The 15,440-nt window shown below is 37.6% G+C and overlaps 1 protein-coding gene across 2 annotated transcripts in view; it reads left to right on the forward strand.

The window, feature by feature from the left end:
- Positions 1-1,733: 1,733 nt before the first annotated feature.
- Positions 1,734-15,440, forward strand: part of LOC102804242 (uncharacterized) — a 69,522-nt gene continuing 55,815 nt past the window's right edge. The window contains exons 1-5 of one of the 2 annotated variants that reach the window (XM_085500722.1): positions 1,734-1,855; positions 2,325-2,678; positions 9,563-9,702; positions 11,666-11,924; positions 14,917-15,087. In XM_085500722.1, coding sequence (XP_085356848.1) covers positions 2,516-2,678; positions 9,563-9,702; positions 11,666-11,924; positions 14,917-15,087 — 733 coding nt within the window. In that variant the 5' untranslated portion in view covers positions 1,734-1,855; positions 2,325-2,515. The remainder of the gene's footprint in view (positions 1,856-2,324; positions 2,679-9,562; positions 9,703-11,665; positions 11,925-14,916; positions 15,088-15,440) is intronic. The other variant, XM_085500723.1, reaches the window with a different exon arrangement.

Raw genomic sequence — 15,440 nt, forward strand, 5'->3', positions numbered from 1 at the left:
TTTGTTTGATTACCTAACGTTTTTAGGTCCATGTGCTGCAAGTTACAGAGCACATACCTAAGCGGCCGTCCCTCAGCAAATAATGAAGCAAAGGCATTTTCGATGCGGAATTCGCGAAACTCGCCCTTTTTACGCAAACTGGGAAGTTCGAATTACTAAACGAAGTACAGGACGACGAAGATGAAATATTCAAGAATCAACACATACCAAAATTATATCTCAAAAGTAAATATTCGTGGTCTATGTCAAGTCTAACCAGACTATAAGTGCTAATGTGCCAGTACTCTAATTATCCAAACATATTTTAGTATTAGGTAGTAACAATATAATAGTATCACCAGACTAATGAGTCATTCATGTACACAGCCTTCACTTATACGAGGTCATCGAACTATACAAGAAAAGACAGCCATTAAGATCATCACAACTCGCTACTATTCATGATTCCGGGCGATAGTTTTTTTTTCGTTGAGACTCAATTTTGCCTCATAAAATGTATATTATGGTTTTCGTGAAGCGATCAGTTGTTTCATTTTCGAATATATTCCGTTACTTATGGTTTGAGCGATTGACCCCCATAATAGTGGGATATATTTTTTAGTAGTTGGGAAGGCATATATAATAAAAAAATATTTAATGACACTGTTTTTTTTTCAGAACCAGAAGCCTGACTGTCGCTTTTCGTACTGGAACATGTTTTATCGACTGTCTATATCTATAGAATAGTCAATAACAACTGATATACAAATAATGATAATAATAATGACGATAATGATAACAACAGCAACAAAAACAACAATAATAATAATAATAATAATAATAATAATAATAATAATAATAATAATAATAATAATAATAATAATATCACAACTCGCTACTATTCATGCTCTAAGGTTGCACGGAATTCGCGTTGTACGGCGATAGAACACAACGGTCGGAGAGCTGCTGTGCTTCTAATAATTATTATTACTACATGTATAATACATCTGTCACCGTAACGCCATAAGTTACAGCGTGCCGTAATTTTGCGGTATTTTACGGGGTATTTTCATACTACCATATTAGGAAATGCGAATTCCAAATATGAAATGATTACGCGCGTAAGCGTCCTCTAATAATAAAAACAAACATGGCTGCCACCAGGATTTGACCGGACTCCATACAAAGAAGTTCGCTGATTTTGTTCTAAACTTTTTGGATTTCGGCATTCCCATGATGTATCCTTGGAAGGAAAAGATGTATAATAATAAGGTTATTACGAAGATACCTCAAAGTATGCACTCAGACAGTACGCTGTCGCATCGACCTTCGCTGCGCGTCGGTCGATACTGCCGCTGTACTGTCTTCGTGCATACTTTGAGGTATCTTCGTAATAACCTTATATTATTATTATTATTATTATTATTATTATTATTATTATTATTATTATTATTATTATTATATCAGTTGTTATTGATTATTTTATATTGATTTGTTCATAAATTTCCATACATATATGTAAAAATGGTTTCGTCAAATACAATAAATCTTGTCATGTCAAATTGTTTTTCATTACAAGGGAATCATACCTTCATGGACAATATTAATGTCTTTCAAACAAGAGCCATCAGCGACACCAACGCGTTTGTCTCGAGGCAATTATTTTGTAGCGTCGTTTAGCAGTGAGTGAAAAAGACGTCAGTCCTGCGCTTGCGCAGCTGCTCTAAGGTTGCACGGAATTCGCGTTGTACGGCGATAGAACACAACGGTCGGAGAGCTGCTGTGCTTCTAAGCAAATGCTTTGTTTAGTACGTAGATGTAACCACCTAAGTCGAATAGTCCTAGGATTGAAATAGAGACGATTTGCACATTGCAGGTGAGTGCAACGAATTGAGAACAGTATTAACGTCAGCTGATAACCTACCACCTATTATACACCGTACACAGTACCATCTGTCTGATGTATTTTAACGTGAGCGAATACATTGACGCTCGATAATTTCTTCGTAAAATTTGCACTACTAATACAAGCTAGTCCTTTTTGTACTGGAGGTAAAACGTTTCCCATATTATATTTTAATTGATCGCTTCGTTGATCGGACTACCACTCATCTGCCCTCCCAGCCTAGGTTACGTGTATCCGACTTGTTTTCGCAACTATTAACGCATATGAGTAGACATCATACAGTAACCCGACGTATATACGGAATGTAAATTGGCAGTGCGCTGATTCCCGCACTAGTCATTCGTGCAGACACTTTTAAACTGACAAATGGGTGAACTGATTTTACCTCATCCGACGCATTTGCAATTTCGTGTAATATATTAATGCTATTTCTTCTCAGGTGCCGTGACGTTCACTATGTAGAGATTGTTTTGACTTTCTTGACAAAAATGGATTTATGGTCCGGGCTGATATTCAAATTATTCAAATATCAGTGTGTAACCGCGAATACGTATATTTTAATATTTACAGTATGACAGTCGACAGTAAATAGGTACATAAGCGTGCTTGACATTAGAAGACTTAGTCTAAATGGTCGTAGATAAGACTCCGCATCGTTACCTGGGCAATCAGTCGGTGATGACCACATCTCTGTTCTTCGCCGTGGCAGTTATTGCTATGGTGACCGCTGATGGAATGACATCGCTCCAACAATGGAGACGGGAGAAACCTACACAAATAAATACTGAAAGACGTAAGTGACTCAACATGCATGATCTTAGAAACTGTAATGCTGTAATTTGTTGTTATTGTTGTTGTTGTTGTTGTGATTGTGTCATGTAGAAAACCAATCTAGATAAGAGCGTAAGTTTTCTTTAATCGTACAGTAGTACCTCTTTTCATGCACGGTGCGTTTCCCCTATTCACATGCAATGACACATCCGGCGTATTGTGGAACAAGAATCGGAGCACACCGATCACCTGAGCCGAATCGTTTCAGACTGAGAAGCCACTGTTTTGAAATCCACGGTAGTCTGTTTGTATAGCAAGGTCAGGGCTCGATATGGAGAGAAATCTGTTATGATTGTTTGAATGTCAGGATCCTTTACTACACAAATAAACAAGACATTCCATCCATCGTTCGTGATCCTATTAAACTGCATTTTTTGACAGCCTACCATTATTTTCTAAAGATTGTTTTATTTACTATATTGACTGACGGTCATAAACACGTGTTTCTCGGTACTATTTTTTTATAATTACCTGAATGACCTAGTTCTATTTTATTTCGTCTCACATACGTAATATGTGAATAGCCAGTCTTGAACAATTTCCCAACTTCACGCCTTAACGAATAATTTCATTCGACTCTCGATTTGTTAAAGCCTCATCGTCCTTCGACACTACGGACACAGTTAATGTTTTCTCGACATTGGCGAAGGTATGATTTATCACACGCCACGCTGATAACAATTTCAACAAATAACCTCACGTACAAATAGAAAAGGAGCTCACATCATGCAAGACTTGTACTCGACTAGCAAATTGCGTCTAGTAATTAAAAATACTAGCTATGTGTCCAATAAAACCGCTCGATTCTTTTTCCTTAAATATTTACTATGCGCTTCGCGTGCAATTCTACGACACGGTTCTACCAAGGCCACTTTGTTTCACTCAACATGTCCGATGTCTTTGTCGGACTCATTATTTTAACACGAGTAATCTCGCTGATTATGTAAATCCTTTCCCGAGCGGATTTATTCACTGACCATTAAGATAAGCCCAAATCCCTCTCGTGTGCATTACAGATAAATATAAAAAATCACGTGTTTATTCACATACGATCATGTGATATTGTGAGGAAATCGATACACTGGTAATACATATTGTATTTCGATTCCCATACAATAGCTTATTTTGGGTATAACAGTGATGCGATTCAACTATGTTACACTGTATCAATGTATAAAACGGCTTGATGCATGGCAATTTTATACTTCAAGTCTGCATGATGCATCTATTCGTGAACTCTCAAACTGTGATGCAGTGTTCCAGTAAACGTATCCTTGTAAAAATATAAATTACGTTCATGAATGTTAGAAATCTCCGAGCCCGCCTGCCTGCCAGGGCATCTAACGATTGTGTGAAAATATCTCGGGCGACGACGCTGCAAAATACACCTCAGTACAAGCACATCCATGGAACTGCTGATATCGATGTATTCCCGTCACTGGATACACCGACTGGTGCCGAGGAAATACCGCTACTCGTAGAGAATTAAGGAGGCTTTAATTTGAGCGTGGTAAATAATTCTTCATATTTAATCTTGGTCAAAAGAAATATAGCGTTAGTTTTTTTAGATCGCCATAGCAAACGTTTGCTTCATGAAATATTGTAACTCGTAAGTACGTATACACGCCTCAGATTTATCTACACAAATAGATAAAATACTAGTAATTCCACGCTATGTTTATTGCCAAGATGTGTTTTCAAACAGAAGTATTTAAACATGTTTGAAAAAAAATCCACATTACCTCTTTACCGAATGCCATTTTTGTTTAAACAAACACACAATCAAATTGCATTGTCGATACTAGTATTTCGTGACGAGTAAAAAGCAGTAATATCGTGTGACATGTACATATATTCATTCATAATTAAATGTGCATGACATAATGACCTTTGAATAGGTATGTACCATTGCCAACGTGCGCGCTGTCAGGGGTTTATAAAAGCAATTTACTAATTAACCTTAAATTAATCATGTCCATGTATTCCACGAGATTGGTCATGCCTACGTATTCCACGAGATTGATCATGTCCACGTATTCCACGAGATTGATCATGTCCACGTATTCCACGAGATTGATCATGTCCACGTATTTTACTGGTTAATCTGGTGAAAGTACGAGCAGTGCTCGTAATAAGTAATGATATGACTACTGTCACGCTGTTCCACAATCGGTTTTATGCATGCCTACACTTGACTCAACACAATTTATGCAGGGGAACAACTGATAAATCTACTTTTTTTACAATGCTATATGAGTTCAGAGGCACCACACATGACATAATGGCCAATTGAGCATGCGCATACTGCTTCTACTACAATAGCCCACTTTCGAGATAAACGGCCGATGGCGGCATCCTATAACGTGACCAAAAAAATTCTCACGGTGGGGCCATATTGAAGTCAGCCTAGCCTGTGAATGTATTTACGTTACGACCTCGTCAATCTTTCCAACGCTAATTTTAATCGGAAAACAGAACCAGACAGCGCAACATGCACTGACACCACTTCGTAGGTTCAAAACGTCACCCCAGTAAATATTGAACAGAAAATCGCCGAAAAAAAATCGTCACCAGTGTTAATATAAAACAATATAAATGTTAAAGATGACAACCTGAAGAAATAAATACTCAGTTGAAATAATAATTAATGACGACATACAGTACTTATTTCGCCCAACCTTCCACTTTTACCGCTTTTTACAGTAATCGACCGCTTATCGCTTAATTTACGACCATGCGGTCTTGCCCGACCGGAAACCGACCGCATTTTAATCGTTTTTTTTTCACTCATTGAAAACACCGACCGCTCGCTAAAACACTAATCAGTGACACATGAGTGGTCGAAATGGTGGTTTTGATAGTAAAGTGTGAAAATACATCTAGTATTAACTATTATTAAATTCTGAACGACACTTCAAATCTATAGTTGTATTATAGTTGTACTAGTATCGTTCGCGAAAGCAACTGAAGGAACGTGGACCTTTTGTTACTTGAATTGGGTGCTGGTTCTAAATGTAATATTTTATTTTAATGAGACAGTTACGTGAAAAAAGCATAGCTAACTCTTAACAGAGCGGGGAGACGAGGAGAATATTAATATTAAAACCTCGTCGGTCCACAGGCGGTTGTTCTGGTAAGATTTGACACCCAATTTTCAAAATTAAGTCACGGTCAGTGAATGAGCTCGATCTATACGTACCGTAAAAATATTCCAACAAAAAATATTTTCGAATAAAAACGGCCACATGCCCTGAAAAAAAAAATAGAACAGAGCTTGACATGTACGAGCAATTTATTGGGCTTCAGAAAATGTATTGGGCTTCAAATTTAGTTATAGTCATAAGTATTTGGTGACCAGTCGATGAACAATTCGTAAATCAGGATTCACACGGAAGTCCTTTGGTATTGAACATCATCGACCCTACACTGGTATACCTTATTTCACAACTTGCAAAGAAAACTAATTCGCCGTGGACTCTAATGTATCTCAGCCTAGTTTTTTTCTTTTTGAACTGAGGTCAAATCCCACCCGTTTGTCAAAATATACCGTTGTTTTTAGTGACTACTATTGAAGCCTGTCACAGCACAAAAAAAAACTGTGAATCTACGCCGGAGATTGGATGGTACGACGACCCTTCAACAAGCGTCAAATATGCTTTGTTACAACGTCATTGATTGGCTGAAAGTCACTTGATCGGTTCACGGCCTGGGACACAGAGCCATATTTGTTGGCGACCCGCTCCGCTAGGATTGCCCTTATAATCACTTTTGTCGTTTTGTGTGTGTGTGTGTCTGTGTGTGTACATTTCCAGTGTTCACGTATTATTTCTTCTGTGATTTTTTTGGCTTGGCCGATTTCGTTCAAACTTGGCAGGTAGGTCACACCTTAACCCTAGTTATAAGGAAAAATCTGAAAAAAATTTTTGCCCCACCATTGCCATAGCAACAGCCAAAGAACTGATTTTTGGATAGCTTCGCGCCAAATGTATCTCCTCCTACAAATTTGGGATAAAACACTTCAAACATAACTCATTCTACTCAGCTTGAGTGTGGGCACAAATTTACCATTTGAATTTTTGATATCTGTTTTCATTACCGAGAAATTTGACCCCAAAGTTGGGGTAACTTTTCACCAGCAACGGCTCGGCTGGTTTTGTTCATACTTCACAGGTAGGTCGTGCCGTCACTAATTGGAAAAAAATCCTGGCCCACCATTGCAACATCCAAAAACTGATTTTTGAATACTTTCGCCCCAAATGTATTACCTCCTACCAGTTTTGTACACAGTCAGCTGGCATCGGTGTTGCTGGGTGTATATGATAGATAAAGGGAAGTTGTGCAACCAAATTTGCCGAGTTCGCAGTTTTTCGCCAATAAAAAAATAACTAAGGCAACAACTCACGGTTTTTCAGCATTTTTGTAATAAAGACATTATTCTCTATCAATAATCCGCCCAAAACAGGAACATTTCTACTAATTCTTGTGTTATTTAGACGTTTTTCGAAAAACCTGCTATTAGGCTGCAAAAGTAGAACATTCCGGAGGGGGCGAAAGGGAAGAGCCAAATCTAACGCGTAAAAATAGAACGCGTGTTTTGACCTCTATGCGGTCGTTGCCAAAGAGCCCTGCGTCCATCACCTGGCGATGCTCTTCCGTTTCACCAGTTGCGTTTTTTGACTAAAATTTGGGCAGTACTGTCAGTCACGAAAATTGATGAATAAATTAATACACATAAAATATGAATCACGGGCTAATTCAATGGTCACCGAACACTCCACTACTAAACAATCTGTGGCAAAATAGTAGGTACTGTATATTTGACCCAGATTTGACATGCGTGGTACAGTTTTTTGCGCGTGTCCGTAATAACGCGCACAAAGGATTGTGGGACAGAGTCCTTTATTTGCTGGCATTCTTGACTTTTGACTGCAGTTCTTTTTTTTTATATTTTAGAGTAAATGCTTCTGATATGCTCTTAGGTTGCTTAATATCCGTCTGAAATTCTGGACTGTGGTCACATTTTTCGATTAGGAGTCGTATATTTAAATTACTCACTGTGACTAGTGTTTTGCATTATGAAGTATATTGTTATGAAGGTCAACACACTGCAATTTAGGTAAATATTTACCATTTCGTTATTTCATTATTTCGCTTTCCAGCATTTACGGGAAACGCTTCATTCTAAAAAATGCTAAACGGTTGCAAAACGGTTGGAAATAATAAATGTAACAGCAGAATACGTCCTAGCACAGTCACTCTACTAGGAGAGAGTAACTCTGGTCCTAGTACTAAACTAAGTGACTTCTAAAGACTGAATGGTGTTTGCGAACTTCGTATTAGTTATAAACCGACGTCAGCTTCACGTGTATGTCACCATGGAAACAGCCAAAAAACATGTTGCTTGTTTTTGAGCGGAGCGGATCGCCAACCAGCCTACCGGCTTGTCCGTACTATCAACAAGACTCTGCGAGAGAACCACATCCACGTTTTCAACCATTTTTAGTGCGGAAGTTGCCAGCAAATGTTGAAAGACTCGTGAATTTGATGGATTCGAATAAAATAAAGCTAGCGATTGCTAAGAATAATTATTAATATATTCCCCGATTCTCTTCGAATTTTTACTTTTTTGATTTCAGGGTAAGAAATGGCTCATTGAAGTTCCATCAACTTCAAGGCGGCTGTTTCACCGGACTGAACAACTCTAGCTCTGTTGTAGTTTCGCGATGTGAAATAAAATATATATAATAATAATACTTGTTTAATTATTTGAGTTCTCAGCCCACAAGTTGCGGGACTTGATCCCCACGAATTACGGACAATGTTGTTCTATCTAGGCTGATTGTGTTGAATGCCTGATGTCGAGACCGACGCCCGTCCTAAACTCAGTATGGAGAAACCAAAGGGGATCGATATTCCAAACAAATTATTGGGACACGGTCGACAGACATTCCAAACAATCGAAATTAATATTAAGTGACGAAAGACGAGATTTTTCTAGATATTTACAAATATACTGTCATGACAAACATACTAGTATGTACAATTAACAAATGCACAAAGAGGTGTAATATTAGATTTTATTTTAGGCTTAGAAATATTTTCTTTCACTCAGTCCATACTTGGAACTGCCATTTAGCTTCAGCTTCATGGTCCTTCAGCTTGTCTTCGCCTTGGGGGAAAACAACAATACTTATACAAACTGTAAACACATTGCGAAGACTCATGATCAACAATCAGTAAAGAAAACCCCGTTAACAATGTCGTACTTGTGTTGAAATATATTTCACTCTAGAATATTGTTTAAAATAAAATATTCAATCCCAGCCAAATCGAGGTCAAAGGGTTAGACTGTGTGCCTATAATTATAGATAGTTAAAACAAAAAGTATTTGAACTTTTGTCGGCTGTTCAACATCTATGAAAACCAGAAAGACAATTATAAGACAATATAAACCTCGGAAATTTTTAGTTCGAATTTTAAATGCGCGCCAGCGAGCGGGCGGTGATATTTCCGGGTTTGCGCGGTCGAAAATAAAGCGGAAAATGTCCAGTCGAGTTCACCAAGCGGTCGCAAAAGCGAGCGAACAAAAAAGTTGGACGAAATGAGTACTGTACGTTGGATAGATTGATGAGGTCGTAACGTAAGTACATACACAGGCTGGGCTGGCTTCAATATGGCCCCACCGTGGGGAAATTTTTGGTCACGTGATAGGGTGGCGCCGCCAGCGGCCGTTTATCTCGAAAGTGGGATATTGCACGTGCCAATACCAATACTACTTTACATGAACTACCGTATACATGCAGCCGTGCCTATAGTGATTATTTGGTTGTTATGTTTTGTTGACAGTACCACGAAGCGTTGACGAATGTGGTGGCATGTATACTACTAATTACGGTCAATTCACATCCCCGAATTACTCTATGGTATACCCGAATAATGTTAAATGTAAATATACTATATCTGTGACGTCCGGCTGGTTAATTTGGGTAAGTGCAGAGTTAAACACTTAGTATTGACAATGAAATGATAATGTCAATCTTAACGTCGTTCAAGTTGGTAACGATTTGTGAGCTGTTTAAATGTCATCGGTTGAGCAACAAACATAATAATATAGTATAGCAAATCGATGGAGGTACTAATTCATTATTCGTGGTAAAGTGTGTTAATATGCAATAAAAAAGTTCAAACTGTCAGAGTTATCGTCGTTTACCTCAAATTCGGTTTAAATTGGCAAAACGTAGTCGAGTCATGAGGTAGAATCAAACAGATTAAACAAACTGATTTATCTAGTAAACTTGGGTTTCTCGCTGAGTATTATAGCCAAGCATAGTGAGCCAAGTGAACTGAACTGTTTCTAATTCTAGTCACGCACTGCGTCACACGTAAACACACGATGATACAATAGAAGTGTTGTAGTCGTTTGCAATTTCATGTACATGCATTATCGCAAAAACTATTGGAATACTGAATTATATGCCTGGTTATAGTTATACCAGAAATGTGTCATTGTATATAATATGATTTGTCATTTTCACTGACGTGAATTCGGAGAAAGTGAAAATGACTAAAACTCCATAACACAATGCGCTAATACTATAATAATGCTTCTAGTAAAATTGCTCATTCATTACGTGGAGCTGCTTACTTATGACAAAACATTTTAATGTACAATCTAACGGCGTGAAAAACGATGACCACATATGCCGACATTCAGGCTTTTCTCGTCTCACTGCACACCGCATCATCGCCGTACATGTATGTGTATATTTAATGTTTATGTGTCATTTTGAAATTGGACTAATTTAGGCGTACCTTACCGATAAATGTCGGACGCAAGATGATACCATATCCCGATCAGGATCAACAGTTCCTTACAACCATAATATCGGCCATATAGCTCTGTGTTGGCAATCTGAATTTTAAGATCATACTGCAAATCATTTCTGACAATGCAATTTCTTTCAAATTAATGGGAAACCGACATCCGTCTAATTATGCACGTTTCGAAACGCTCGTCGCTGAATTTAATTTCGACGCGTATAGTTATTTATAGAACGTTCATTATCTATTTGTCACTTTCAGTATATGTAAAATAAAATTACAAAACATAGACAGGTTACTCATATTAATTGAATGATTAATTGAATGTGCATTAATTAATTTTATTTTTGCCACAGGCATTTTTCAGAACATTTTAGTAGCGAACCACGTTTCAACATATTCCCAAAGTTAATGATCCATCGCATGAAATAGGAAAGCACTATTTGTCTTTTGTCTTCAACTATAAATTATTTTATCTGATGGCCCATCAGTTTGATTTGACATTCGGCGATATAACACACTAGCAAATCAAACCCCAGGGGGCGAATACTAAATGCGTTATGCCTTGGTATTACCCCGACCCAGTTTCGATCTTATCTCTGATGAAATCGCACTCGCTGTTAAAGTAGGAGGTTTTACTCCCTAAACCAACAACTCTCAACTGAAAGCCGACACATCTTGAGCGACGTGAGTCGTCATTGCAAAAACAGTGCGATGACACATCAAGCATTTTTACAAACACACCAGACACGGGGGTTGTCTGTATTAGTTTCACGCGATGTTTTTTTATCCATTTTAGTAATAATTATGTACTCCAACTCTGAAATCCAAGTCCATGCTAGAATATGCAGATTAAATATGCCGCATCATAATAAGGTCAAGAGCGATAAAACACAAATTTTAAATTTTAATTTTAATTTCCGGATTATAATCGTGATATCCGCACCTAATTGTATTATATTCACATTTCATATTTATTCATTACCAAACACTATTTCCCACTGAATAGGCTATTGAATACGTTTTAGAAGCCATTTATGATTTCATTTAGTGAAATTTAGATCAATGGTAGAAGGAAATATTACCAATAATTTCCGGAATGAATTAATTCTTCGTATTTTGTTACAGCTACAATTTGTGACTATGGACATGGAACAATCGTCAGACTGCTACGCGGATAGCCTCCGGATATACAAAGGTAAAAGCGACGCAACCGAGCCGCTTCATAATCTGTGCGGATTAAACCTCAGCTTGCCGGCCATAAAAGTGAACTCATCGGACGTGTACATTGTTTTCAAGTCGGACTCAGTCGGAAGTGGACGGGGATTCAAAGTGGAGTACTTCGCGTTTGACGAGTCAGGGGCTCATCAGAGGGATTCTTATACAAGTAAGTAATACAATGGCTTGCTTATTGTACCCTATTATTGGATATTTAAATAAATAACCCGGATTGCCTCACTGGAACGCAAATTTTTGAATACAATATGTTTCTGATTAGGTAAATATTCTTTAATACTAAACTAAACACGTATCATCGCGTATCATCAGATGGAACGCAATATTCCCTATAAATGTTATCAATTAATTGTACATAACTTTTGAAATATGTATGTATTTTGTGTAACAGTTTTCGTATATTACGCTAATTGTTGATGTGTTTAAGCTACGCGCATGAATGAACCAATCAAATTTTGTTTTGTTTAGTGTTTGTGTGATGTTAACAAGCACTGTGAATAAAAGAACCGACCGAAACTAGACCAAGACACGCGATCGAACAGGACAAATTAATTGCAGGCTAAAAAGACATTTGTTTCGTTTACCTAGCTGCTTATCAGAAACAACTAGAAAACATTTGTTAAAGCATTCATGGGTCACGGGTGGGCAATGGGGTCATTAATCTAACGAAATAGGGCTATGTGAGCTAGACTGAGTCGGCAACGCAGTGCGCCAGAATATTCTGTGTCTATCACTCAAGGCAATGTGTAATAGTGCACGGCTCCTTGAATTGAGTAATCAGAAATTGAACATGTAATTCTCAGAGCTGGGAATTCCATCTGCCATAGAAGAGAATTAGATACCTAAATGGGCATACAATTCGTGTTTATGTTCGATCCAGCTCCCAGTGAACGAGTACTGTGTTTATGAATAGATTGGAATGTCTTCTTACCAAAAATAGAACAGTCAATATATTAAAAAAAAGGTTTTAACGTGTATCGAACCAAATAGTAAGAGTGGAATAATCGAAATTGTCAATAAATAAGCCAATTTCCATTTACACGCGAAAATATTAGAAATCTTAACCTCAACCAATCGCTTCCGTTTTAAACGTTATTTTTATATCGCTCTCTCGTAGGTTTGGAATCCAGATAGATATTATTGGTCCACTGCTAATTGGAAAGCTTCTAAAAATATGCCTGACGTAAATCTATCTAATGTGCCTAAAAGCTGCGCTGTAAAATATAAGGATAGAGTCAGAAGGTTAATGTATTGCTTTGACGATGATGCAAACGTGACATTGATTTGTAGTTAGCCAGTAAAGTTGGGTATTATTGAAAAATACGTGATAACTCGAACCAAAATTGAATATGACGCTTACAAACAAATAGACCAGTACTGCCCAGCACCAAATCTTCCTCAGTTGAATGTGAGAAGACATAAAAAATGATTCTAACTTTGCTCAGCAAATCAATTGAATGAAGGATATAAATTGTTGTATAATATGAGACAGATTGACACACTGCTCGGAATTAGTTTGCCTTGCAACATAACAATTATTGGTAGAATGTAACGGGGATCGCGTTGTACTAGCGAAACTTTTGTCGTAACTACGCAACCAGGTCTTCCTATACCCCAGAGTTGTAAACAAATTATCTAATTCTGATTCGAATTCATCAGTATTTTTCTGAAATCACCAACAAAAATCATTGTTAAAGAGATCATTATTTCAATTTCAATTAAACATATCAGCTCAATGTGTTTTCCACGCCGATAAGATGGATTTTGATGACTGACTTTGTTCGACCGAACAGTTGGATTTCCAAAAGGGCTGAATGTGGAAGAAAGGAGATTGTCTAAAAGCGAGAACTATGAGAACGATCTGCCATGTGCTACAGCTTTGCGGAACGTCTCTAAGATATACTGTGATAACATATCTTCACCTAACATGGCCTCTGTGGATCCCGGCTTTGACATTCTAAGTCTTTAATATATTATACGCGTTGTTAGATCAAACAATGTACGGGAAAACCACTAAACCACATTATAATATTTGAATCAATCAAACGACACGTTAGCCTAAAAGCCCACTTATGTTAGTGGTTAATAAAATAGTGGTTAATAAAATAAAATAAAAAATGAAAACGAAATACACGTTTTATAGCTGGTTTATGTTCAAATAAAAACCTGCTTGAAGTAAACAAATAATACATTGTACTGAAATGCAATTATAATGTCATTATATGAGATGCATCGTATTATAATTCAATGAATTAGGCGAGGCTGTTATCGCGGCGGATATGCATCATACAGACCGACATCCGTTATACATTTGTGTCTTGCTTGCAACAGTAGCATATAAAGGTCATATTCTGAGTTTCACCTTTAACCTAAGCCTAAGAACATTCATGATTAAAGTCATTAAGCTGAATGTGTATTATTATGTTGAACGCGAAGCACTACATTTTTACAGAGTAAGAATTGATTCGCAAAATATATGTGACACAAAAACGATTGTCACGGATCCGATCTGAGAATTATGAAGATGTGTTTATTCTCCTTTTACATATCAAGTTGGTAATTCCAAACACGTACTACACAGACTTGCAGTCGTGATGGGCCACTGTACCATCGTTGAGTGTAATTACTCGTTGGTTATGTTTCTTGTTTTGAAATGATCCCCAAACATCTCGCAGCACAAGACTCCAATGTGTTTAGCCACATATTAGATCTGCCTGACCACTGAAATCAAACATATATTTCGTGTTCTCAGGGTGATGTGGCCGTAAACCAGTAGCACATAAGAAATACGTAATCTAGGGTATATTATAAGTAGGAAATGATATGAACGTTAGAATCAGTCATCATTATATAATTGTCAGTTATATGACTGCCGGCGCTATTGAGTTAATTATCTCCTTATGAAATTGTAATAGCCACCCGGATCAACGGATCCAGGATAACAGTGGAAATTGTAATGGTATTTAATATAAAGTGTTTAACCTATTACATGGTCCGTTCCCGGTCGTGTATATTATTCAGTCTCTTATGCATAATGTACCTCATGGGGGCTCTTCTTACTAATTTAAATGTCAGTTAATATCACAGTTGTCATTCACCACCACTTTGAATCTGACGCCATCTTTTCCTTTTTTCATCCGCAGTGTGTCAAGACAACGTTGCCATGGCACCGAGTGGCGTTCTCCTGTCTCATCAAGGTTTCCCGGGCAACAACTATGCGGAACACGCCGTGTGCAAATTGATAATTCCAACTAGTGGTAAATACGACGGCGTCAAGATTGAGTTTTTCGACGTCTATCTGAAAGTGTTTTCCGGTAATTATCAACGTTGTTTGCTAGTGTCAATCTAACTACTATGTCATAGTAATTAAATAAATCTGCCTTCATCAATCACACTCGCTTTCGATGTAACAATTGAGAGTGAATTTAACTCGACGAAAAATATCGTATTCGGCGTGTGACCCCTTAATTCCCTACGACGTCGTCCGTTTTATCGTAAGAGATAACAAATCGACTGATCCATCATTATCATCGCGATCGATTCGCCTGGTGTTGTTTACCAGTTCAACTGCTGTGACGTCAATTACACGATACATCCCATCAGCATGAAGAGTACTGTAATTCGCACATCACGTGGTCCATACACTAAACATCTTATATATTCCGGG

This window comes from Saccoglossus kowalevskii, chromosome 6, assembly GCF_978046115.1.
Source record: "Saccoglossus kowalevskii chromosome 6, keSacKowa6.1, whole genome shotgun sequence".
In the NCBI taxonomy this organism is placed as follows: Eukaryota; Metazoa; Hemichordata; class Enteropneusta; family Harrimaniidae; genus Saccoglossus; species Saccoglossus kowalevskii.